Source organism: Lithobates pipiens, unplaced genomic scaffold (genome assembly GCF_037356315.1).
Source record: "Lithobates pipiens isolate NorthernLeopardFrog02 unplaced genomic scaffold, aLitPip1_a1.2 Scaffold_22, whole genome shotgun sequence".
NCBI classification, from domain to species: Eukaryota; Metazoa; Chordata; class Amphibia; order Anura; family Ranidae; genus Lithobates; species Lithobates pipiens.
In genome coordinates this window covers 101,937,702-101,963,734 of record NW_027507784.1, presented here as the reverse complement: position 1 = coordinate 101,963,734, position 26,033 = coordinate 101,937,702, and the positions used below count along the sequence as shown (strand labels likewise).

At 45.3% G+C, this 26,033-nt stretch overlaps 1 protein-coding gene across 5 annotated transcripts in view; it reads right to left on the bottom strand.

The window, feature by feature from the left end:
* The window catches only part of RAPGEF4 (Rap guanine nucleotide exchange factor 4), a 497,448-nt gene that overhangs the window by 426,255 nt on the left and 45,160 nt on the right, over nt 1-26,033 (bottom strand). For all 5 annotated transcript variants that reach the window (XM_077448013.1, XM_077448014.1, XM_077448015.1 and 2 more), the window contains exons 2-3: nt 14,757-14,899; nt 8,582-8,670 (exon numbers count right to left, since the gene is read on the bottom strand). In XM_077448013.1, the coding sequence (XP_077304139.1) occupies nt 8,582-8,670; nt 14,757-14,899 (232 nt within the window). The remainder of the gene's footprint in view (nt 1-8,581; nt 8,671-14,756; nt 14,900-26,033) is intronic.

Genomic DNA, 26,033 nt, shown 5'->3' with positions numbered 1-26,033 from the left:
ATACTTTGTCGGGGCTCCTTTTGAATGAATCACTGCATCAATGTGGCGTGGCATTGAGTTGATCAGCCTGTGGCACTGCTAAGGTGTTATGAAAGCCCAGGTTGCTTTGATAGCGGCCTTCAGCTCATCTTAATTGTTGGGTCTGGTGTCTCTTATCTTTCTCTTGACAATATTCCACAGATTCTCTATGGGGTTTAGGTCAGGTGAGTTTTCTGGCCTACCAAACATAGTGATAACATGATCATTAACACAGGTATTGGTACTTTTGGCAGTGTGGGCAAGTGCCAAGTCCTGTTGGAAAATGAAATCAGTATCTTCATAAAGATGGTCAACAGAGGGAAGCATTAAGTGCTCTAGAATTCCCTGCTAAAGGGCTGCGCTAACTTTGGACTTGAAAAAACACAGTGGACCAACACCAGCAGATGTCATGGCTATCAAATCATCTTGGACTGTGAAAATGTTGTATTTCATTGTGAAATCAAGGTCCCAGAGTCTGTAGGAAGAGTGGAGAGGCACAGAATTCAAGTTGTATGAGGTCCAGTGTGATGTTTCCACAGTCATTGATAATTTGGGGAGCCAAGTCATCTGCTGATGTTGGCCCATTATGTTTTATCAAGTCCAAAGTCAGTGCAGCCCTCTACCAGGAAATTCTAGAGTACTTCATGCTTCCCTCTGCTGACCAGCTTTATGGAGATGCTGATCTCATTTTCCAGTAGGACTTGGCACCTGCCCATACTGTCAAAAGTACCAATACCTGGTTTAATGATCATGGTACCATTGTGCTTGATTGGTTAGCAAACTCACCCGACTTAAACCCCATAGAGAATCTGTGGGGTATTGTCAATAGGAAGATGAGAGATACCAGACCCAACATAGCAGATGAGCTGAAAGCTGCTATCAAAGCAACCCAGGCTTCACTAACACCTCAGCAGTGCCACAGCCTGATCGCCTCCATGCCATACCTGCATTGATGCAGTAATTCATGCAAAAGGAGCCCCAACCAAGTGCATACTATACTGTTCATGGACATACTTTCAGTAAGCCAACATTTCTGTATTAAAAATCCTTTGTTTTATTAGTCCTATGTAATATTAGAATTTTCTGAGATACTGAATGTTGGGTTTTGACTACCTGTAAGCCATAATAATCAAACTTAAAAGAAAATGCATGAAATATATCACTCTGTGTGTAATGAATGTATAGAAAATATATGAGTTTAACTTTTTGAATTTAATTACTGAAATAAATTAACTTTTTGATGATATTCTAATTTTATGAGATGTAAGTTTAAATTTATACACAACTAACCCTTATCAACTGACTCCTTACCTTCTCTCCTTAGCTGATTTCTTTGGCTGATTGTTTCTCATATATGAAGAGTTATCATTTTGTGATCATTCAATTCTTTAACGCAAGTAGTGTCATAATAATAATAATAATAATATAAAGCTTCTATTTAATTTTGACTTAACTTTGCCATATTTTGTACCAGGAGGGGCATTTTAGTGTCATTATAGATCTGTCACCTTGTCATGGTTATGCAGTGATCTTCCTGTGTTTGCTTACCTTCCCCCATGTCTTCAGACTAAGAAGCCAGCCACTTCCACCTGGGGGTTTTTATAACCTCTCCTCTAAGCATGGCTCCACCCCAAGCCCTATCAGGGAGCCCTATATTAACCTGTGCACTGCAGGCCTCAGTCCTGATCAACCATTGTGTATCCATTGTGTATTAGCTTCCTGTTTCCTGCCGTGTGCTCTGCTACTGGTTTCCGTTACCGACTTTGGCGTGTCTTGACTATCCCTGCTTGCCTGTGACCCTGACTTTTTGGCGTGTACCCGACTATCCTTGTCTGCTTGTGGCCCCGACCTTGGCTTTGTCCCTCACCATCCCTATCCTCCTGTTGACTACTGTGGGTGTGAGCTGGGGGACCCTGGGGGTCACGACCTGGAGCCAGTTGCAGCCAAGTCCATCTTCACCACTGGAGGCTCTGGTGAACACCTGCTGGCTCTTAGACTCCGCGCCCCAGGGAATCTCACGCTCTATCCCCAGTGGGATCTGTCCCCCGTCTGCAGCAGTCAGCCGTAGGGTCCACAACCTTGCGGTGCACTCCGGATCCCTACGGTGTGCACCTGTCACCTCGCCTCAAGGTGACCTGACAGTTTGATCAGCCATGGACCCGGCTGACGTGCCGCTTCCTGCAGATGATCCATTGCAGAGCTTAGTTCGGCGACTTGAGACCCAAGAATCGCATCAGACCCAGGTAAAGCAATTCCTTCAGGATTTGGCATCCCGTTTTGAACAGGTTCAGGCCTCATTAGGACCCCCGGTTTAACAACCTCAACCGCTATCTGCCACTGCACCTATCGCATCAGTCGCAGCCACACATTCATTACAACTACCAGCTCCGGTCCGTTTCTCTGGGGACTCCAAGGCTTGCAGGGGATTCCTTAGCCAGTGCACAATTCATTTTGAACTTCAGCCCCAAAACTTCCTGTCCGATCGGGCAAAAGTCGCATATATCATATGCCTCCTGTCCGACGAGGCATTAGCCTGGGCCGCCCCTCTGTGGGAACTGAATGATCCAGTGGTTTCTAGCCTGTCTGATTTCTTGAAACTTTTTCGGAATATTTTCGAGGAACCGGGTCGTGTCTCCTCAGCGGCTAGCGCTCTTTTACGTCTCCGCCAAGAGTCCGCTTCTGTGGGACAGTATGCTCTTCAGTTCCGTATCCTCTCAGCTGAATTGAGCTGGAATAATGAGGCCCTAGTTGCAACCTTTTTACATGGCCTCTCTGATAGAGTGAAGGTTGAATTAGCAGGAAGATCCCTTCCTGCGAATATGGACAGTGTCATCACCTTGTGTAACCAGATCGATATTCGCTTTCAGGAGAGGGCCCTGGAAAAAAGACGCCAGCACTCCCCGTTCTTTAGGCAGCCTGAGTCCCCAGTCCCTTTTACTCGATCCGAGGAGCACCCCCTGCCTACCGAGGAACCTATGCAGTTGGGCTGGACTAAGTTATCTCCCGAAGAACGCGCTAGGCGCAGAACTCTGGGCCTATGCCTCTATTGTGGGGCCAAAGGTAATTTCCGTGACACTTGTTCTCTTCGTCCGGAAAAACGCTCAGGGCTAATACATCTGGAAGGTGGAGTATTAGACCCTGAAATATCACCTTCACCTTCTCGTCTTCTCCTTTCTGTGTTGTTTCATGTCGGTGCTTCCTCTCGTTCGGTCTCAGCACATCTGGATTCCGGAGCCACTGCCAATTTCATGGATTGGGAAACTGCATCCTCCATGAGACTTATCCTTTTGCCCCTTACAACACCATTGGTGGTCTTGGCGATTGATGGCACGGTTCTCCCAGGGGGTCCTATCCGCTTCCAGACTATTCCTGTTAAGATGTCAGTAGGGACACTCCACCAGGAGTGGATATCCTTCCTTGTCTTACCTAAGGCTTCATCTCCTATCATATTAGGTCTTCCTTGGTTTCAGCTCCATTCTCCACACGTTGACTGGTCTGCTGGACAGATCCTGGCTTGGGGTTCCTCCTGTTCCTCTTCCTGCCTACTCAAGGGTACCCCAAAGAAGAGACTTCCCGTTACCACCATCCCAGTATCTTCTGCTTTTCCTGCTGTATATGGTGATCTCTGGGACGCGTCCTGCAATAGTCGGACTGGTGCACTCTCTGGGTCATGTGGTACTCTGGATGAGGAGCCCACCTATGAACCTGAGTTGATCATTCGCTCCAGTTCGCATAACCAATTACCTCTGCCTGTCCCTAATCTCCCTTGGACGCACAGCCAGGCTAACTTGTCTGCAAGTTCCAGAGTCGCTATGCCTTGTGATGCGCCTCACAGAAGTAGCCGGAGTCCAAGACATAGATCTCCAATGGTTCGCGTCCTTCCTAGGAAATCGGTCACAGACAGTGAAACTAGGAAAATTCCTCTCCGAAACTCGGGCAGTCACCTGCGGAGTCCCTCAAGGCTCTCTGTTGTCACCCGTTCTCTTCAACATTTACATTCGCCCACTCCTTAAAATCATCAGATGCTCAGATCTCTGCTTCCACTCTTACGCTGACGACACGCAACTTTATTTCCGGATCAATGGAAAAAAAGATCACCAACAACAACTTGAAAACTGCCTCAAATCAATAGAGGACTGGATGACCACCAACTCCCTCCAGCTGAACCAATCAAAGACAGAGCTTCTTATCTTACACCCAAATCATAAGCCCGCAACCAAAACCTCCTGGTCTCCACCAATCGTCTTTGGGCAGACTATCTCCCCAAAGACCAAAGCGAAGAGTCTCGGGGTTATTTTAGACGCACAAATGTCAATGGATGCGCAAATAGGATCTGTAGTCAGTCGATCTCACCATCTGCTGCGCATGCTTCGCAGACTCATCCCTTTTATCCCAAAGAATGACAAAGCAGTGGTAGTTGGAACAATCATTAATTCACGACTGGACTACGCAAACTCGCTTTACATAGGATTACCACAATATCAACTTGCGCGATTACAACTGATCCAAAACACGGCGGCAAGGCTGATAACAGGAAAAAAACCCTGGGAATCCATCTCTCCTTCACTGAGGAGCTTACATTGGCTAACCGTAAAAAATCGGATCACGTTCAAGACCTTTTGCCACAAATGCGTGCATAGAGAAGCTCCGCAATACCTAATGGAGAAAATAAATCATTACACACCAAACCGCAGTCTTCGATCAGCCAACAAAAACCTCCTCCTCGTGCCCAAAGCCCGGTATAAATCCAAGGGTGATCGGAGATTCGCTGTCCAAGGGCCTCGGCTATGGAATGCTCTACCAATCAACATCCGCCTGGAAGAAAATCACCTGGCTTTTAGGAAAAAACTCAAGACCTTCCTCTTTTAGCAGATGATCAAAGCTCGCCACAGCGCCTAGAGGCAATTCAGTTCGCATTGTGCGCTATACAAGTATTTCATTCATTCATTCATTCATTCATTGAGATGGTCGCTACATCTGACAATACTATTCAGTCGGCCTCCACACCACTTATGCCAGTCCAGCCCATGCCCAATGAGCTTCCTGCTTCTTGTTCAGGACCTTCTGTGACCCAGCCTCACCCTACTACTACTATGTCCGTTCAAACCCATTTAAGAGGCTCAATCCATCCTTTGCATAGAATACCTCATTTGGCCAGGAGGGGTTTTCGATCTTTTTCTCAGGGTTCTGTTTGTGTTTCAGCTATCCAGCTTGACTCTTGCGACATGTCATCCTCTAACCAACCTGACCTCAGGGATCCACTGATCTCTGCCCAGTCTGGTGGTCCTGTTATGGATGCCCAACTCAACTTTAAGGGTGTGGGGGTCCCTGCTCAGACTCCTGATCTTCTCATGCCCTTACCCATTCCTAAAAAGCCTTTAGTCCTCAAGTCCTCTCGTCCTCTCCCTACCTTTGCTTTGGTTTCTGAGGATAATCTAAAATACGAGGTTAGTCAAGTTTTGGATTCCCGGCTCCGTAAAGGCATTCTTCAATACCTCGTACTTTGGAAAGGGTTGGGTCCTGAGGAGAGCTCTTGGATCACTGCATCTGAGGTCTTTGCTCCCTGTCTGTTTAGGAGGTTCCATCTGGAGTTTCCCTTTAAGGCTGGACCCAGGCGGGGGAGGGGGAGGCCTCGTAAGAGGGAGGGTACTGTCATGGTTATGCAGTGATCTTCCTGTGTTTGCTTACCTTCCCCCATGTCTTCAGACTAAGAAGCCAGCCACTTCCACCTGGGGTTTTTTATAACCTCTCCTCTAAGCATGGCTCCACCCCAAGCCCTATCAGGGAGCCCTATATTAACCTGTGCACTGCAGGCCTCAGTGCTGATCAACCATTGTGTATCCATTGTGTATTAGCTTCCTGTTTCCTGCCGTGTGCTCTGCTACTGGTTTCCGTTACCGACTTTGGCGTGTCTTGACTATCCCTGCTTGCCTGTGACCCTGACCTTTTGGCGTTTACCCGACTATCCTTGTCTGCTTGTGGCTCCGACCTTGGCTTTGTCCCTCACCATTCCTATCCTCCTGTTGCCTACTGTGGGTGTGAGCTGGGGGACCCTGGGGGTCGCGACCTGGAGCCAGTTGCAGCCAAGTCCATCCTCACCACTGAAGGCTCTGGTGAACACCTGCTGGCTCTTAGACTCCGCGCCCCAGGGAATCTCACGCTCTATCCCCAGTGGGATCTGTCCCCCGTCTGCAGCAGTCAGCCGTAGGGTCCACAACCTTGCGGTGCACTCCAGATCCCTACGGTGTGCACCTGTCACCTCGCCTCAAGGTGACCTGACACACCTCCAGTATTTGCTAATATTTAACTTAGCTTATTTCGTAATATAAGGTAAGATAATCATATAGAAACCATGTAATAATAATTATACAAACCAATGAGAGTCCATCTGATTAATTCACTACACTCTCTGAATATGGAAAATGGTTAGTGAATTTTAGTGAATAGGAAACTAAATTTCCTTTTTTTTTTAAAGAGAAGTATGACTTTTTTTTAAGAATAATATTTACCTAGGTGGATGCAGCATAGGTATGAATCTAAAGCCCCGTACACACGAGAGGACTTATGTCCGACAGACTTCCGAAAGAGTTCCATCGGAGTTCTGCCGGAGTTCCGACAGAGTTCTGACTGACTTTTCGGCTGAGCGGACTTGGCCACACACAATCACACTAAACTCCGACGGATTCGAACGTGATGACGTACGACTGGATTCGAATAAGGAAGTTCATAGCCAGTAGCCAATAGCTGCCCTAGCGTCGGTTTTAGTCCGTCGGAATAGCATACACACGAGCGAATTTTTCGAAGGGACCGGGTCCGGCGGAGTTCCTTCGGAAAAATTTGAAGCATGTTCCATATTCTAAAGTCCTTCGGACTTTGGCGAGTCAAAAGTCCGTTGCAGCCCACACACGATCGAATAGTCTGACGGAATCAGTCCGTCGGACTTTGGATGTTGAAAAGTCCGCTCGTGTGTACGGGGCTTAAGACTGAGAACTGAGTGATCAAACACCACTGATCGCTTGGTTCTCACAGCTCCCTGAGCAGAGAGCTGGTGACTTTCAGTCACAGCTCTTTGCTTTGCCTCCCCACACTCACTGGTGTGCCGGGCTGTGGAGGGGGCGGAAGCGGCTAGCTCAGGCTCTCAGTGGCTTGCTGAGACCAGATGATGTCTTATTAGATGAAACGCGTCGGCTGATGCCACTGCGTCATTACATTTTATCTAAGCGCTTTTTTTAACCTTCTAAATGTGAGTGTCCATTTTTACTTATTCAATAAATGTCCTTTGTTTAAATGGAATCACACTATGTGGTATATTTTCTCTCCTTTTTATAAATGTACTATTTGGAGGAAATACTTTTGATCCAACTCTTGGTCATTATATCCTTGATTGCAATGTACTGGAGATATTTCTGCCCCATATATCTATATTGTACGCTGTCTATGCTGACATACGTCTCCTCTAGGTGTGTTACACCACAAGCTCTATTGACTCATTAGGCGTACGCCTATTTGGTTTCAACGTGTCTGGTAAGCCTTTCTTTCTATTGGTGGTGGAATATCTACTGACAAAATGGTTTACACGGATCACTTTTGAAGTCACTTTATTCATTGGGATCACTTATATAGACTACATGTAAATATGCATATGCACCTTTTATTCCTGTAACTGTATCACTGTTCACTTTATATAATTTTTTTGTATAAGCTATATATTGAGTTTATCTATTATCACTCATTTCATGATTTTATATATTTTTATGCACATAAGTAACTCTTTGATATCAAAATAGGTTTGTGTAGTTGGAGTTATCTTTCATTACTATCAAATTTAACACTATACCACATATATTTTGTTCACACACATAGCTATACCTGGATACAGGGCCGTCTTTAACATGAGGCAAATGCCCTGGGCCCTGTCTTTGCCATGGGGTCCAAAGCAGCTACCCCTTGAGCCCTTGCTACCCATAAATTGGGGCCGCGATGATGGCACGGCAGAGTGCACTGGAGACACGGGAGGCAGCGCTGTAATCCTGAGCCAGCAGAAAAGGGGCGAGGGCAGGAGCTCCACTGATGCTCTGACCGTGCCCCATGCAGTATGTATATTCGGGAGGAAGGCACTCTGTATTCCCCAGCCAGCAGAGAGGGGGCAGGGCCGGGAGCTCCATTGATACTCTGACCCTGCCCCATGCAGTCTGTATACTCGGCAGGGAGGCAGCTCTGCATTCCCCAGCCAGCAGAGAGGGGGCATGGCCGGGAGCTCCACTGATGCTCTGACCCATCTGATGCAGCTTCTTCCAGGTGCCAGTTTTCGGCCTTCTTGATTTTCTGGCACAGGTCAACATCATTAGTACACATTAGTGCACTGAGCCTGAAATGTAAATGGAGTTGCGAATGTGCAGCTCCACATACATTTCTCAGAGGACTGCAAACAGACAAGTAATTTCATCTTTTGCACATATGCTTAGCTTCCTTTAGTCGATCGTTTCACTGCAGTTAGAATTTTCAAACAGAGTGGCAATATCTGCACTGAGTGCCTATATGGAAGTAAGGTGGTATTCTTTACCTGATGATTGTTGGTTTCGGTGACTTTGACATCCAAAGATCCAGTTAATACAGCATACCAACTTGTACCAATATCACCCTGGCGATACACTGTAATTAAAAGAGAAACAATGTGTTTTAATAGTCTTTACAAATGTTATATTTTAACTCTTTGATTTACTGTCTTAATGTTTCCATGTAACAAATTAAATAAATCAGTTAATGCTATGCTGCAAACAATGCAACTGTGTTAAAATTAGCGCACTTAATATATCTTAAAGTGGTCCTAAAGCCTAAACATTTTTTACCTTAATGCATTACCTTCCCCACCACCAAGAGAAAGCTCGGACACATCAAGATCAGACTTTGGCTATACTGATACAGGCCCAGCAGACCCAGGCAGAGCAACTTGAGGTGCAGAAGGAGTCCATGCAAACCCAGTTGACTGCTCTAGTGGAGAGTTTGAAGATGGTCACTGCCCCTAGCAACCCAGTGACGGTAAGAGCCAGCCATTTCCTACAGAAACATACTCTCCATGATGATATGGAAGCCTTACTGACCATGACTGAGTGCACTGTCGAAAGAGAGAGAAATGTTCTTGAGGGCCAGCCTCATCGCTCTGTTCCTGTCAGAGAAACCACAGATGGGCTACTATGATATGCAAGCAGCTGACACCAATTATGCAAAGCCTAAAGGGGAGATCTTGGCTCGCCTTGGAATGACTGATGCTGTCCAGACATACCTGATGCATTGCTGGAGATATCATGCTGGCTAGTCAACGTGGTCCCAAATGCACGACCTGTTGCAGCCGGCAATAAGGTGGTTGCAGCCGGAGAGGCCAACGGGACCACTGATAGTGAATTAGGTCATCATGGACCATTACCTGCAGGCACTTCCTATTAAGCTGCAGCGTTGGGTAAGCCATGAGGAGCTCCAGATGATGGACCAACTGGTAGAGGTGGTAAAGTGGTACACCATGAGTTCAGGATCTGCTGGGATCTGTCAAGCCATGAGGACTCCTGTCAGTGGGGAGAAGAAGGTCATCCACAAACCCAGCGACAAGCACTCAGGAGAGTCAGGGAACGACTACTCTAGCAGTACTCCAGCAAGAAGGACTGATAGCTTGATGTTCTAGCTGTGTCACACCAATGGTCAGATGGAGGCTCAGTGTCCCCTGCAGGAAAAATTCATGGAGTGCGGAACTATATGGAGGCTCTCCTGCCTGACGCTGTCTACCTGGATCTGACTGCAATTCAAATGCGCCATCTGGGTAAACCAACATCATGCCCGGGCATTACTGCACTCAGGTAGTATGGTAACCCTTGCCCATAAAAGGGTGTCTGGAAATGTGGGCCCTGTAATTAGAACCCTGCAGGTAGTGTATGTACATGGGGACACTCCCTGCTGGTAACAGTGAAAATAACCATTGCATGTGACGTGGTTACCCAAGAGGTCGGGGTGGTACAGGATATCACTCAAATAAGAGAAAGAAATAAGAGAAAGCTAATGTCTTTGGTCAAGGAGCATTTGTAGAGGCCACAAGAAGCACAGAGAAAGGTGTACAACTTGTCCTCCAAATTTAGACAGTTCCAGTTAGGAGACCGGGAGGCGGTGCTTATACCCATAGTGGAAAGTAAGTTCCTGGTCAGGTGCCAGGGGCCATTGGAGGTGGTAGGAGAGGTTTGTGGGGTAAACTATAGAGTACATCCAACTAAAGTGAAAACCTTACCAAATCTACCACGTGAAACTATTAAAACCCTGGAAAACTAAAACTAGAGAATGAATAGCAGGGCTAATAACTAAAGTGAGGTACTAAAGAGGTACAGGCAGAAAGCTGCAGGCCATCTACAGGAGTCTGACATTGCACAAGCAATCCACTGATCACAGGTGCAATGCTCATGTGAGAAAAAATAATAAAATAAATAAAAGTCAATTTTTTTCTGCAAAAATATGTGCAATAAATATTATGTTCCCCAAAGGTAAACTCAGCCTGTAATATATTGCATTTCTTCACATTCAATGTTGAAAAAACAGACTTTGCAATTTTAAATTCGAATGTACCTCATGTAAAAATGTTTAATTATACAGTAAAAGGGTTTGCTATGTGCTGTAGATGCTGGGAAAATGCTTTATATTTTAAACTTCAAACATACTGTTGATTTTCCAACTGTTATTTTCCATCATTTGTAACATAACATACTGTACGCTAATTGTTGTAAAGAAAAATAACATTTTACCGTATAATTTAAGTAATTATTAGCCCATATCATTTAAAATTCCTGAAATACTCCAATTGTTTAGCTAATTTTGTAGTCGCTTTCTATTGTATATAAATTCACATTTATTGTAATGGTTTATGTTCAGTAGCGCTAGGTGCAAACTATGTTATTAACTGTGTCTCTATATGTCTGTGTCTATAATTTTAATGGTAGGTTAATTTTAACAGTGAAAAACAGAATAAACAACAATCCAGAAAAACGCATTTCAAAATATTTTAAATTGATCTGCATTTTAATGAGTGAAATAAGTATTTGAACCTCAAGAAAGTGCGTAAAAAAGCCTGGCTGCAAGATAGGAGGACCCTATTTCAGGTAAAGCCCAAGCCAACTACTAAAATAGGCAGTGACATACCCCTAAGGATAATCACGGCCTATGGGGCGCAATGGAAACAGGTCAGCAATGTTCTCACCAAACATTGGAACATTCTGACTAAATCTCCAGTGCCGACAGGGATTGTTGGTCCACGCCCACAACTGGTGGCATGTAGAGCATGTCCAGGATGTCTTTGTTCGCTCAGAGTACAACAACCGCTAACTAACAGATTTATCCCCCTTAAGGGAATGTATGCATGTGGCCACTGCCAAATGTGTAGACATGTCGATAAGATTGCTGTGTTCACCAACGCTGGCCACACTGTAGAGTACCAATTAAAAATGTTGTAAACTGTGCCACTTCAAGGGTAGTCTACATGTCGGTGTGCCCTTGGTATTACATAGGTAAAACTAAGCGCCAACTTGGGGTACGTATCGGTGAGCACATCAGGAGCATCAATGGTGCTAACAAGGAGGAGGAAAAGGAGAAGAAAAAGGACCTGTCTCCAGTGGCTGCACACTTCTTTTATTTCCATGGTGGAATATATATATAATATATATATAATTATGAATACTCTCCCTCTAGCAGGCACATTGCCTATTTGCCTTCTTATTGTTTTCACTTTTGCTTCTACTTTATTTTCATTTTTTATTTTATTTATGTTTTTATTTTTATACCTTTATTTAATTATTAAATAATCCTGTCTAAATAATCAAGTCTTGGCTTGCCGTTTAAGAAAAATGCTTCCCTGCTTCTCTCCTGCTACTTATTTGCCCCCTTTTCATTTTCATTTTTGGCTAGGCTTCCCCTGATATGGGGTTAAACTTGATTGATGAAAGCCAGCTGCAGATTAATTGTATGTGGTGTTGATGGTTAAGGTGGCCTATAGTGGCGAAAGGAAATAACTGCACTTCCTTCCAAGCTTTTTGGACAGATGCATCCCCAGGCACGTGCGTCGCAGACACCAACCCCACTGACGGTTTAAATATCTGGGGGTGGTGATCACGAGGGATCTTCGGGCCTTCGGTCGTCTCAATCTCCAGCCCCTGGTCGGGAAACGTAGGGAACACTGCACTCGATGGAGGGAGCTACCACTATCCCTGCTGGGGCGGATTAACATCCTCAAGATGATGTTCCTTCCGCGGTTCCTTTACCTGTTCCGCAATTGCCCGGTGTGGCTCCCTGGCTCCTTTTTTAGGGAGCTGGAGGGACACATGAGCACTTTCCTGTGGGGTGGCTGATCCCCAAGACTGGCCAGGGCTACCCTCCAGCTGCCAGTTCGGTGTGGGGGTCTGGCTATGCCAAATCTGCAAAATTACTATTGGGCGGGAATCTTAGTTTCAGTGAGATGGTGGTTTGAGCAATCTAGGACTAACGCAGCGGTGGCCTTGAGGCGGCGGTTCTGGGTTCCTTGAGAGAGCTTGGTAATTTGGTGTACAGGGGACCCAGGGCGTACCGGTCCCTTCCGTCCCCTACTAAAACTACCTTGCAGGTATGGGCGGTGGCCAGAAAGAGATTCCTCCAGGAGGACCAGTATTCACCCTTTACCCCGTTATGGGGAAATCCAGGTGTTCCTCACTTCCAGACGATACCGGACCCACAGCTGTGGGCCCGCTATGGCATTAGGACTCTCCAGGATATCTATAGCGAAGGTTCATTACTTCCCTTTGGGAGCCTGGTGGAGAGATTGGGACTCCCTGGGGGCTTGCTTTTCAGATACTATCAGCTGAGGCATGCGGCCAGGGCTCAGTTTCCTAGACCTATTGTTTTGAGGGCAGACCCAGTTGAGGCCATCCTGGCGCAGGAATCCCTTAAAAAGACTCTTACTACACTGTACCAGGTCCTGTTGAGATCTGACTCTCCTAGGATGAACACCCTCTGGGACAAGTGGCACACGGGCATCCCCAATTTGGATAGGCAAACTTGGGAGGATTGTTTTGAAGATGGGTCCCGGTTGTTAATTTCCTCCAGGGACAGGTTAATCCATACAAAATTTTTGCACCGAGTGTACTATACGCCGCAGAGGCTGCACAGGATTTATCCCAATAGGTCTCCGGAGTGCCCCAGGTGTCACTACCCCAATGGTACTTTCCTACATATGTTCTGGGAATGCCCCCGTATTGAAAGATTCTGGTGGGGCGTTTTTGAATATATCAATAATCGTCTCCAGTTAGGAGTGCCTATGTCACCCGAATTTGCCCTTCTGGGGATTCAGGATGATGACCAGCGACCAAGATGCACCAAGCTGTTACTTTCACTCCTGGTGTTTTATGCCAGGAAGGAAATTCTTCGGCACTGGATATCGCCTTCACCCCCCACGGTGGAGTCGTGGGATGCTACGGTTAATGCTGTCCTCCCCCTATATAAACTGACCTACATGGTTAGAGGGTGCAGAAGTTTGACCAAGTGTGGTTACCTTGGTTGGAACAGTTCTGAGAACTTGATGTATTGGATGTGAGAGTTCTGCCCCCCCCCACCCCCCCCCCACCTTTTTCTCCCTTATCTCCCCCCACCCCTCCCCCCCTCCCCTACCTTTTTCTCCCTTATCTCCCCCCTCCCCCCCTTCTTTCCCTCTCTGTTGTCGTGGAAACTGTGTGTCCGGCCACGTGCCCTCTCTCGGTAACTACTGCTTCAATAGTTCTTTGGACGCTGTGTTTTTGCTTTAAGCGGCTTCTGTCTTATACAAGCCTGTTTGTACTGTCTGTATGCCTTATTGTTATGCAATGTCTCCTCAATAAAACCAACCGTGTTGTTAAAAAATTCGGAGGTGTTGGTGATAGGATTTTTATCCGGTGTTTTTTGTATTACCATTTGATATTTTTGTATAATAAAGTTCCCTTATCTATAAACTGCATGGTCCCTGGTAATTACTGTAGGTGAGGCTAGTCACTTCAATGAGTATATGTAAAGGTGTACAACCACTTTAAAGTAATTCTAAAGCCTCCTTTTTTTAACCTACACCTAACTTCAACGTGCAGACTCTCTCCTGAGCCAAGCTGTGTGTGTCCATAGACTCACCCCCCACTCCCTCCTTACAGCAATTGATTGACAGCAGCAGGAACCAATAACCCCGCTATCAATCTGCCCTGTGAAGCCAGGAAAAAAGAGCAGTCTTGCTGCAGATGGGCACAGGGCTGGATATAGAAAGGCCTTCAGTAAGTATTTAAGGAGGTGGGGGAGGCAAACAACTACGGAAAGGTTTTTACCTTACTACAAGTAATGCATTAAGGCAGTGGTCTCCAAACTGTGGCCTTTTGCTTGCCTTTATCTGGCCCTTGGGGCACTATTCCACCAAATGACACCAATGTTGGAGCTCCATTCCCCTGACTGACACCATTAATGAGTAACTATTCTTCTCATTGATATTAACAATGGGGTGCTATCCTCAAATTAAAACCAATAATGGAGCTCTGATGTCAGGACATTTGCTGCTCTCACTGGCCGCAGTCTGGCCCTCCTAAAGCCTGAAGGACAGTAAACTGGCTCTTTGCTTAGGAGATTTGGAGACTCCAGCAGGTAAAAAAAAAAAACCTTGTAACTTTAGAACCAATTTATAGTTACCTTATTACCTTACAGTGCATGTTTCTATTAGGAGGTTCACTTACATGTAACACCTTTTTCCAGACTCTCATAATAACCACAGAAACAGATTTGCTGAAGTAGATTCGGATGAAACCTTTCAAATGCTTTAACTGCTTTTAGACGGGCGAATATGATGTCCACGTCTTCACTAGAACGTTCAAGCGGCCTAAAAATAGTCACAGAAAAATGAACACAATCATGTCAGCTGTAATTGGGCAGAAAACAGGTCTTATTTATTATAATTGTGCAAAGCATTCGACAGTAGTATACATATATATATATATATATATATATATATATATATATATATATATATATATATTGTACAAAAATGAGTATAGTATGGATTGTACAATCTACAAGGCTTAGTTAGAAAACAAGGTTTACAAAGATTATGTTAAAACACAGAAATAAAATAAAAAAACCCACAAAGTATAAGTATAAATATATACAATACCAATTTCGAGAATGGACATTATTATATAGTATCTTTGCATATCATTAAACTATCAGAGAATAGAAGTCTGGTATTGAAAAGAGAGAGATATGAAGGTTAATAAAAATAAATAAATGATATAGTTTAGTGTTTAGATTCAAAATTAGGTATCATACAATTATAGAAGGAGATTATTTGCTATAATGTAGTAATTGATGATCATCAGATTTATCAATGAGATTATTGGGGTAAAGCCTCGTACACATGATACAATTGTTGGCCAACCAAGCATCTGATTTTTGTAAAAGGGCGTGTGCCAGGATCTTGTCTTGCATACTAACGGTACACAAATTGTCGATCGACAATGTATTGAACGTAGTGATGTACTAGACATACTACGAGATTATAAAGAGGAAATTCATTTCTCAAGCGCCACCCTTTGGGCTCCTTCTGCTAATTTTGTGTTAGTAGAAGTTTGGTGAAAGTTGATTCGCACTTTTCAGTTCGTTTCCGAATGGCTATCAGTCAACCAACCATTTTGCGTAATAGGAGGTGAGAACGTGTTATTATTGGGCTAGGAGTTATTGCTATGACCCTAGTCCAGTCCAGGAACAGGAGGAGGAGGAGTTCTTGGACCAAAAATTGGTTGCTTAATAGTGACCAATTATGTCATATGCCATTGCTGCGGGAGCTCCAGGGGAATAATTCAGATTTTCGGAATTATCTCCGGAAGACGGATCCCTGCTTTCACCAACTCTTGGCATTGGTGTCCCCCTATATTAAGAAGCGATACACATGTATGAGGCTTTCCATCACTCCAGAACAAAGGCTCATAGCCAACTTGCGGTACTTGACGATGGAGAGAAGTCTCCAGGAGCTCAAGTTTACGACTGGGATCTCCCCCGGGCTCTGGGAGTCATTATTCCAGAGACCTGTTCAGCCATTATTCAAGTCCTGCAGAAGGACTATATTAGGGTAAGTTTTTTCCCTTTAAGATCACATTCTATGTATTTTTTTTTGCTAATGTATTGTATTAATTTGTTGATTACATAATTATCAATATAATATAATGTCCTCTTTGTCCTCATGCATGCTATAAGCTTTTCCTGCTCCTTTTTTGCCTACATGCATATTTTCTACCAATAATCTCCCCAGCATGCTATCCTGGGCCCACACACACCTAACCTGGTAACTTAACAATGTTTTTTGTCAGCTACATTTTGCGGCTTACCCTAAACAACCCCTAAAATATGTACAAATGTTATTGTTGTCCTCAAATTCAGGGAGAGTGCAAGAGGCCATTTTTTGGGGCCCAAATGCATTTGGGATCCTCCCTCCCCCCCAAAAATGCATAGTCAACGGATCCAAATACTGTATCTGCTGACTTTGCAAAACCCATACACACTATCCCTCTTTTGTGTTCATATTTCTGTATAAATTCACCAAATCATGAAGTGCAAGGGACTGCCTGATTACCTAAAAATTTAAACTTCTTAAGTTTTTGACTACTATTATATTGATAGGTTAAACCATAATGTCAAAATGTGCTGCAATTTGGACAGTGTGTATTCAGCTTTTTGGATTATGACACTTCTTACCTGTCCACTGGGCTGCCAATAGTGTAAGTAAGGAGGGGCTGGCCAAAGTATAACTATTATTTATGCAAACCGCTCTCATTGAAGTGGAGAGGGTTACCTGTCCAAAACATCCTCCCATTACCCCAATAAAATTTGTCTAATGGCCATCCAAGGGGGGGGGGGGGTCAGATAAGTTGACCTTCCACTTTTGTCTTTAAATACTTATTTAAGTTTGTATTAACATGTATCTTTATGTTGGCTAAACATGTTTGTCAAATCTGCTTGCAATGTTATGTGCAGTAGTAGTAATATATTTTTTATTTTTTTAATCCACAGTTTCTACCCAACCCAGAGCAATGGCAGGACGTTGCAGACCAGTTCCATCATCAGTGGGATTTTCCCAACTGTGGTGGTGCTATTGATGGCAAGCATGTCCAGATTGTACCACCACCCAACTCTGGCTCCTATTATTTTAATTATAAGGGCTTTTGCAGTATAGTCATGCTAGCTGTAGTGTCTGCCTACTACGAGTTCCTGTATCTGGATGTTGGGAAGAACGGTCACAACGGAGGAGTGATTATGCAGACAAAGTTCTACAAGCGTTTCCAGAATGGCACCTTAAACTTGCCACCTGTTATTGAAAATGCCCGTGCTGGATTGCCATCACAAATTGCCTGAGATTTACAGCAGAAATACCTGGAATATTTTCTGGGTGGAGGGGCAGTGTCTTGGCAGCAAATTCTAGATGATAATTTTTAATTCTTTTGGAATATCATAAACTCCTATTTCATTTGAACTACTGTTGTCTTTGTTTCTTATGCCGCGTACACACGATCAAACTATCCAGCGGAAAAGTCGACAATCCGCCCATGTGTGGGCTCCGGCGGACTTTTTTTACCCAAAAGTCCGGCGGACTTAGAAAGTAGTTTTGACTCAATTTGTCCGCCGGACTCGCAGTCCAGCGGACAATCCTGCCGTGTGTGTGCTAGTTCGCATTACTTTTGAAATGAACGGACTTTTCCCGCACGGAGAAAAGTCCGTTCATTTTGAGCGCGGCTCCAGGTAGTCGGGACTAGCAAAGGAAGTCAATGTCGCCTCCATCGGCGGCGAGATTGACACGTCGCTGGCCCTGTCACCTGGTATGGACTTAAAGGGGAAGCCCTACACCGAAAAAATGGCGTGGGGTCCCCCCCCCCTAGGTCCATATCAGACCCTTATCCGAGCAACCCGGCCGGTCAGGAAAGGGGATGGGGACGAGCGAGCACCCCCCCTGAGCTGTACCAGGCCACGTGCCCTCAGCATGGGGGGGTGCTTTGGGGAAGGGGGGCCACGCGCCCCCCACCCCAAAGCACCTTGTCCCCATGTTGATGAGGACAGGGGCCTCTTCCTGACAACCCTGGCCATTGGTTGTTGGGGTCTGCGGGCAGGGGGCTTATTGGATACCGGCCCCCCACCCTATGTGAATGAGTATGGGGTACAATGTACCCCTACCCATTCACCTGTGAAAAAAATGTAAATAAAACACAACACACAAGGGTTAAAAATAATTTATTGCACAGCTCTGGGGGTCTTCTTCCATCTTGGGGGTCTTCTCGCCAGACTCCGCTATCTTCTGCTAGCTCTTTTACTAGAGGAGGAGCCCAGCTTTCTTCTTCCCCACCACCCGGGGGTCTTCTTCCGACTTTGGGGGTCTTCTCCCCCTCTTCGGTTCTTCTTGCCAGGGCCTCCGCTCTTCTTCCAGCTCTTTTACTGGCGGTGGCCCGGTCTTCTGATGCCGCTGTCTTCGCCGCCTTCTGTTCTTGCTTTGGGGAGGTGCTTTGGGGAGGGGGAGCCGCGTGGCTCGTTCGGACAGTCCGGCAGACTTTACGGCGGTTTGTCCGCCAGACTAAGTCCGCCGGATAGTCTGATTGTTTGTACGCGGCATTACATGTCTACCATGTTCCCAAATGGGCTTTATTTTGGTCACTTGCTCCAATAGCGCAAATGTACCTTAATTGCTACATGAGGTGACAATATCTTCTTGACCTAAGTATTATGATGTGCAGTGGGTCTGCTACACACACACACACAATGTTTTTGTTCTTAATGGATCTAATGCATGAAGTTCAAAAACATTATGCCTTTACAACTTTAATTTTTTAAAAGGCCTAAAAATTGCAGGAGTTGTCCACATTTTAGCCCTTGTACACATGGTCGGAGATTCCGACGGAATGTGTCCTATCGGACCGTTTTGTCGGATATTGCGACTGTGTGTGGTCTGCATCGGACTGTTTCCGTCGGAATATCCGACGGACCAAGTTTTCCAACTTGCCAGTAAAATTTTCCAACAAAATGCTCCTATCGGACACATATCGGACATCCGATCATGTGTAGCCTACTCTGATGGACAAAGTGCCACGCATGTTCAGATCAAATTCCTAGACCAAAGCTATTGGCTACTAGCCTGAACGTAGTCCCGTCGTAACGAAATAACGTCATCACGTTATGTACAATTGGATTTTCCGACAGCTTAGTCCGACCGTGTGTATGCAACATCACTTCCGGAAATAATCCGTTGGAATTACTCCGACGGATTTGGTTGTCGGAATCTCCGACCGTGTGTGCAAGGGCTAAGAGTACATTATCGCTGTAACTATAACAAATTAGGAAATACACTGGTATTGAGCAATGAAATAATAAGCCACACATTGTTTACTAAAAGACATTTTACTCAAAGCACATTCACATGTACATTTTAAGGTTTTAAAACAAACCAACCTCTTGGTGGTTTGTCTTGCATTATTTCTCCTTTATTGTGGCTAAACAGGCATGTTCTAAAACATTAGATACACATCCCAAACACAGTAACTTACAAAGTTCGAGTTTGGCAAAGTGAAGGCCAAATGAGACATTAGTATCTCAAGATTGTGTGGATGTTGCCTTCCTCAGATGGGGTGATCTCACCACTCTAAAAGCCAAAATTTTAAGCCACGTACACGTAAAGGCACGACAGTTAAATGTCCCTTATGATCCTATGCCTAAAATGTGTGTAGTTACAAACATCTATTTTTTGAAACCCACAAAACACACAGTGTGTCAACGTGCTATCTCCCATCACAGGATATCAATGGACACGTTTCGGGGGTGCAACCCCTTCCTCTGAGCTACTTTAGTTATGAGGATGGGGTTGCACCCCCAAAAAGCATCCAATTATGCCCTGTGATGGGAAATAGCACATTTTTACACACTGGGGGTTATTTACTAAAGGAAAATCCACTTTGCACTGCAAGTGCACTTGGGAGTAAAGTCGCTGTAGATCCGAGGGGGATATGCAAGGAAAATAAAAAACAACATTTTAGCTTGCACATGATTGCATGATAAAATCAGCAGAGCTTCCACTCATTTCAGATCTACCCCTTAAATTTAGAGCACTTGCAGTGCAAACTGGATTTGCCTTTTGTGAATAACCCCCACTGTGTGTTTTGTTTTTGTTTTTAAAATAGATGTATGGAACTACACACATTTTAGGCATGGGATCATGGGGGAAATAAGAATGTTAAGGCTCAATTTAGGGGCACCTTCAAATTTGTGGTTTTAGATTATAAAAAAAAAACCATAAACATTACAATTCACATTAGTGAGGGCAGTGTTTCCCAACACTTCTCCTCAAGATGCAAACCCAGGTCATGTTTTCGTGATTTCTTGAATTTGACACGGGTGATGTTGTAATTTTCACTGTTAGTAATTCACACAGTCGTTTTTAGACTGAGGAAAATATAGAAAACAGGACCTGGTGGTGCACCTAGAGGAGTGGAGTGTAGAAACACCGAGTTCTGTCCCTAAACTTTCCCCCTAAAAGTCATGAAAACATGGTAATTATTAAAAGGGTAAACAGGAGGCAACAAGTGGAACAATAAACTTCAGACCAGGCAAGAGGAAATTAAAATTTTGGCAAGCATTTCCACAAAATCTCTTATTCTTCGCTGTAAAGCAGTGGCAGCCTCCTTGATTTTCTCCAGGTCCTTCAAACAATGCAACATATCTGCACTCATTCTGCCAACAGTACATCAGGGAAGATCATGACCTAGTAAGAAGAGTAAAAAGTATTAAGGGAACGATGGTCAGGTGGTTGAGGCCCTACATAGTGAGTTATGGTCAAGTTACTAGTCAAATTCAGGAAATACTTACCTAACCAGTCTATTGTTGCTTGCAACCTGCTTGCCCTTCAGAGACCTACACTACTAGGAATGTACACACTGCAACGACTATGTAAACCTTGGCCCTGGTGCCTGGGTCTCCCAAACTCGGGTACCTAGCAACACTACGAGCTCCTTCCACCTCTTCCTTCTCCATGCTAATATTAAGGCACTATATTGGTAATGTGTGAAGAGGGTGTTTGGTTTGGACATCTGAACACTCAACATGTATACACATTTGAAGCAAGATTCCAAGAATACTTACTTGTGCAAACAAAAGGCTCCTGAATACTTTCTTCCTCTTCTGGTTCGCTTTGGCCCTCCCTGTGACTTGCATCAGGGGATTTGTTGACCACAATGGCAATGTCTGTGCTGGGTCCAGGAGTCAGATCCCATGGCTCCAAAGAAACATCCTGGGTGAGCTGTCCACACTCAATTTCCTCTAAAAAGGAACAATACATCTTTCATTAAGTCACCCCAAGTCACATCTGATTCTAGCATCCATTTTGCTATATTAGTTGACCAACCTTGCACTTGATCTGATGTCAATGTTTGCTCCTAACTAGTGGACTCCACCATGTTGCAGTCTGTTTTTTTTTCTGTGAAATATGTATAGAAAAGGGAAAGTGATGGCATTTTCCTGAGGGCAAACACTTGACACTTGACAAGTGCCAACATTGAAAAAGTCCTGCAGCTGCCCCCCACCCCTCTTGTATCCTATGAGATACGGGATATATGATGACCATCCTAACGGGCATGACTCTGCGTGTCTCCTTTACCAATGTCTACACTAGCAAGGCTGCATTAATGGACACTGATGAGCCAGGCAGCAACCATAAAGTGTTCTTTACCCCCTAAGTTCTGCCCTAAGTCCATGGCCTTTGGCCCACCTAGAAAACTCCTGTCGGTGGCTAAATTAGTGTGTTTGAAGTTGGCACTTACATTTTTGGGGGGAAGATGGCCTCATTGCCTCCCCTGTTGGGGCCCAAGAGAGGGTAGCCTCCCTTCGTCCCTTGTGGTGGCTTGGCTGGAGCCTCTTTTTTTGGTGCCTCCCTGTTGAAAGAAGAAAAAACAATTAGTTCCAAAAAAAGGAATATCCAAAAACATGACCAAATAATAATGTTCATATATGCTTTACAATTATCTTAATCTTTGGAATCCCAAGTCATACAAAGATTTTAGAAAAACTTATATATAATTCGCTAGAGCTACTTGGAGAAAGAACATATACTGACAGCTAATTTACATATATACATATAGTTTAGATCTAAATATTGCTTACTTTTTTTTATGATCTTACGTACTCCATCTGGTCTTTTTCATGGTGTTTGAGATCAGACCATTGTTTTCGGATTTGATCCTTTGATCGTTCCACCGAAAATACACACTGCAAAACAGCGATGACTTTCTCCAAATGAGGTCCTTTCGGCTGTTGAGCCTTTCGTAATTGTGCAGCTTGCAGTCGTAATTGTGCTTCTCTAGGATGCTCACTATCTCCACCATCTCACCCTTGCTCACGGGGGTTGCTTTGTGCCTCCTATGAGTTCCACCACTGCGTTGCTAGCTGTAATCTGCCGAATCCGACATGTTGTCCCTCCCGAATGTTCCGCCATGTGAGCCACATGCAGAAGAGAGATGGTCACGCTGCAGTGTCATGACACTTTGGAGTTTGACGCATGCGCAGTGTATATAAAGCTAGAACGGCCGTAGGAGCGATCTTGGTGTGGATGACAAATGAGCGGTAACACAAGAAGGGAAGCATAAAAGGAAGGTACAATTGGAAATTTGGCCATAGGTGCTAATTGAAATTGAAATCGAAATTAAAAGTGCTAATTGTAATGGCTAATATGCAAGATACTGTCCTAAAAAGGGTTTGGGGACTTGGCTCCTGCCCCAGGGGACATGGGTCAATGCCTAAATTTTTTTTAAAAATGGCAGGAGCACTGATTTTAATGACGTTTAAAGTGAAAAAAAAAGTGAAATATTCCTTTAAATATCATGCCTGGGGAGTGTCTATAGTATGCCTGTGAATTGGCACGTGTTTCCCGTGTTTAGAACAGTCCCTGCACAAAATGACATTTAACGGAAAAAAAGTCATTTCAAACTGCTTGCGTTTTTAATGTAATATCTGGTTCCGGCAATATGGATGAAAATCATTGAGAAAAATGGCATGGGTAGCCCCCCTGCCCATTACCAGCCCCTTTGGGTCTTGTATGGATATTAAGGGGAACCACGTACCCATATTAAAAAAAGGAAAGATGTGGGGCCCCCAGGCCCTATATACTCAGAACAGCAGTATACAGGCGGTGCAAACAAGACAGGGACTGTGTAGATTTGTTGTGTTAAGTAGAATCTGTGTGTAATTTTGAACTGGTGCATTTTTAAAGTGTAGCTCCAGTCAAAAAATCTATTTTTAAGCTTTTTGGAAAACATAGGTAAGGGTTATCACCCCTGTATATCCCATGTATTTGTTTTGCCGTCCGTCTTTTTTCATCTCACTTCCTGTTGTCTCCTTCCGTTTGCAAGTAGGAGACGTTTGTAAGTTGGATGTTTGAAAGTAGGGGCCTGCCCTATATGCTCTGCAGAAATGGCGGAACAAGATGTTGGTGTTGCCACAACATTGTAAGCCCTCAAAGTGACTCTTGGTGGGCGCTGGAGCACCCTGCTGTGAACAATTATATCAAGAATTGTAATTACATGCCATTGTTGAACAGTGGTAGAAAAATTGACCTTTGGTGGTTGTGGTGCTGGTGCCACCACACTATAAGTCCTCACAGTTACTCTGGGTGGGCACAGGAACGGGCCCTCCTGTGAAATATTATATCAAGAATTGTAATTACATGCCCCTGTTAAACAGGGGCTGAAAAATTGGGCTGCTGCCACTGGTGCTGGTGCCATGACACTGCAACCTCTCCCATATACTCTAGTTGTGGTGCAGGAATGAGCCCTGCTGCAAAGCATTGCATCAAAAATTGTAATTAAACGTCCCTGTTAAACAGGGGCTGAAAAATTGGGCTGGTGGCATCACCCAGAACCAAAAATGTTCTTCCAACATATCAGCGGAGGAGGAAGAGGATAGACAATCAACATAACAGGACAGTCACTCAGCATAAGCGGTCTTGAAGGGATGTGATATTTAAAAAAAAATTATTCAGTTACATCAGCTTCAGGTGCTTGGTAGCTGTGGGTGATCCAAGACTGATTCATCTTGATGAAGGTCAGTCGATCAACTGAGTCGGTGGACAGGCGCACCCTGTGATCGGTAACAAAGCCACCAGCAGCACTGAAGGTGCGTTCCGAAAGATGAAGGACAGGCCAGTAGCTCAATTGCATACTGTGCAAGTTCTGGCCAGTGATCCATCCTGAAGACCCAGTAAGCCAGAGGATTTTCGGTGGGAAAGGTGTCCAAGTCTAACCTTGCCCCTAGGTATTCCTGCACCATGTAAATCAGACGCTGGCGATGGTTGCTGGAACCAATCATACCTTGGGGCTGCGGACTAAAAAATTGTCTGAACGCATCGGTCAGATGGCCACCTTCTCCACCGCTCCTTCTGATTGATGCCTCAGCAACACGTTGTCCAGGACCAGGAGTTTGTAACCTCCCAGTCTCTGGGAACACTTTGCGCAGACCTTTCTGCAAGGCCTCCCGGAGATGTCTCATCCTCTGCTCCCTCTGCGACGGCAAGATAAGGTCGGCCACCTTACCCTTGTACCGTGGATCAAGGAGAGTGGCCAGCCAGTAATGGTCCCTCTCCTTGATCCGAAGAATACGAGGATCCTTCCACAGGCTTTGCAGGATAAGGGAGGCCATGCAGCGTAGGTTAGCTGAGGCATTCGGTCCGGAGTCCTCTAAATGAATGAATGAATGAAATACTTGTATAGCGCACAATGCGAACTGAATCGCCTCTGGGTCACTAAGGACAACATGATCCGCAGCTACCTCCTCCCAGCCATGTACGAGTCCACGGGTTTCTTGGGACTGTAAATCATCCCTACAAGACTGCTGCTGCTGCTGAGTGCCAGCCTCCACCTCCATGCTGACACAATCATCCTCCTCCTCGTCCTCTTCCTGTGTGATGGGTGGGACAGCAGGAACACTGTCTGGATAAAGGGGGCCTTGAGAGGCAAGAAAGTCCTCCTCTTCCTGCTTCTGTTCTGCCTCAAGTGCCCTGTCCATTATTCCACGCAGCGTATGCTCCAACAGGTGGACAAGAGGTACAGTGTCACTGATGCATGCACTGTCACTGCTCACCATCCTTGTGGCCTCCTCAAACGGTGACAGGACAGTGCATGCATCCTTGATCATGCCCCACTGGCGTGGTGAGAAAAAACCGAGCTCCCCTGACCCTGTCCTGGTGCCGTAGTCGCACAGGTACTCATGGCCAACGTTGAGTTCCACCTGGTGGCCATGTCACATATAAGGCGGTTCTTGGGCAGGTTCAACTCCTTTTGGAGCTCAGCCAGCCGAGCACAGGCATTAAATGATCGGCGGAAATGCACACAGACTTTCCTGGCCTGCTTCAGGACATCCTATAAGCCCGGGTACCTGCCCAAGAACCGCTGCACCACCAGGTTAAGGACGTGAGCCACACAGGGCACATGGGTCAGTTGTCCCTGTCGGAGGGCGGAGAGGAGGTTGGTGCCATTGTTGTAAACCACCATTCCTGGCATAAGCTGGCCTGGCATCAACCACCTCTCGGCCTGCCCCTGCAGAGCTGACAAAATATCTGCCCCAGTGTGGCTCCTGTCCCCCAAACAAACCAGCGCAAGCACGGCATGGCATTGTTTTGCCTGCGTACTTGCGTAGCCCCTGGAACGCCTACGGAGCACCGCTGGTTCTGAGGACAGAGCACTGGAAGAGGCCATGGAGGAAGAAGAAGAGGAGGGGGTGGAGGAGAGAGGTGTGTCACAACCAATAGTAGCATTTTGGAGGCGTGGTGGCGGAACAACCTCCAACACTACTGCACATTGTCCTGCATCCTTCCCAGCTGCCAGAAGAGTGACCCAATGGGCCGTGAAAGACAGGTAACGTCCCTGTCCATGCCTGCTGGACCATGAGTCAGCAGTAATATGCACCTTACCGCTGACCGCCCTGTCCAGCGAGGCAAGGAC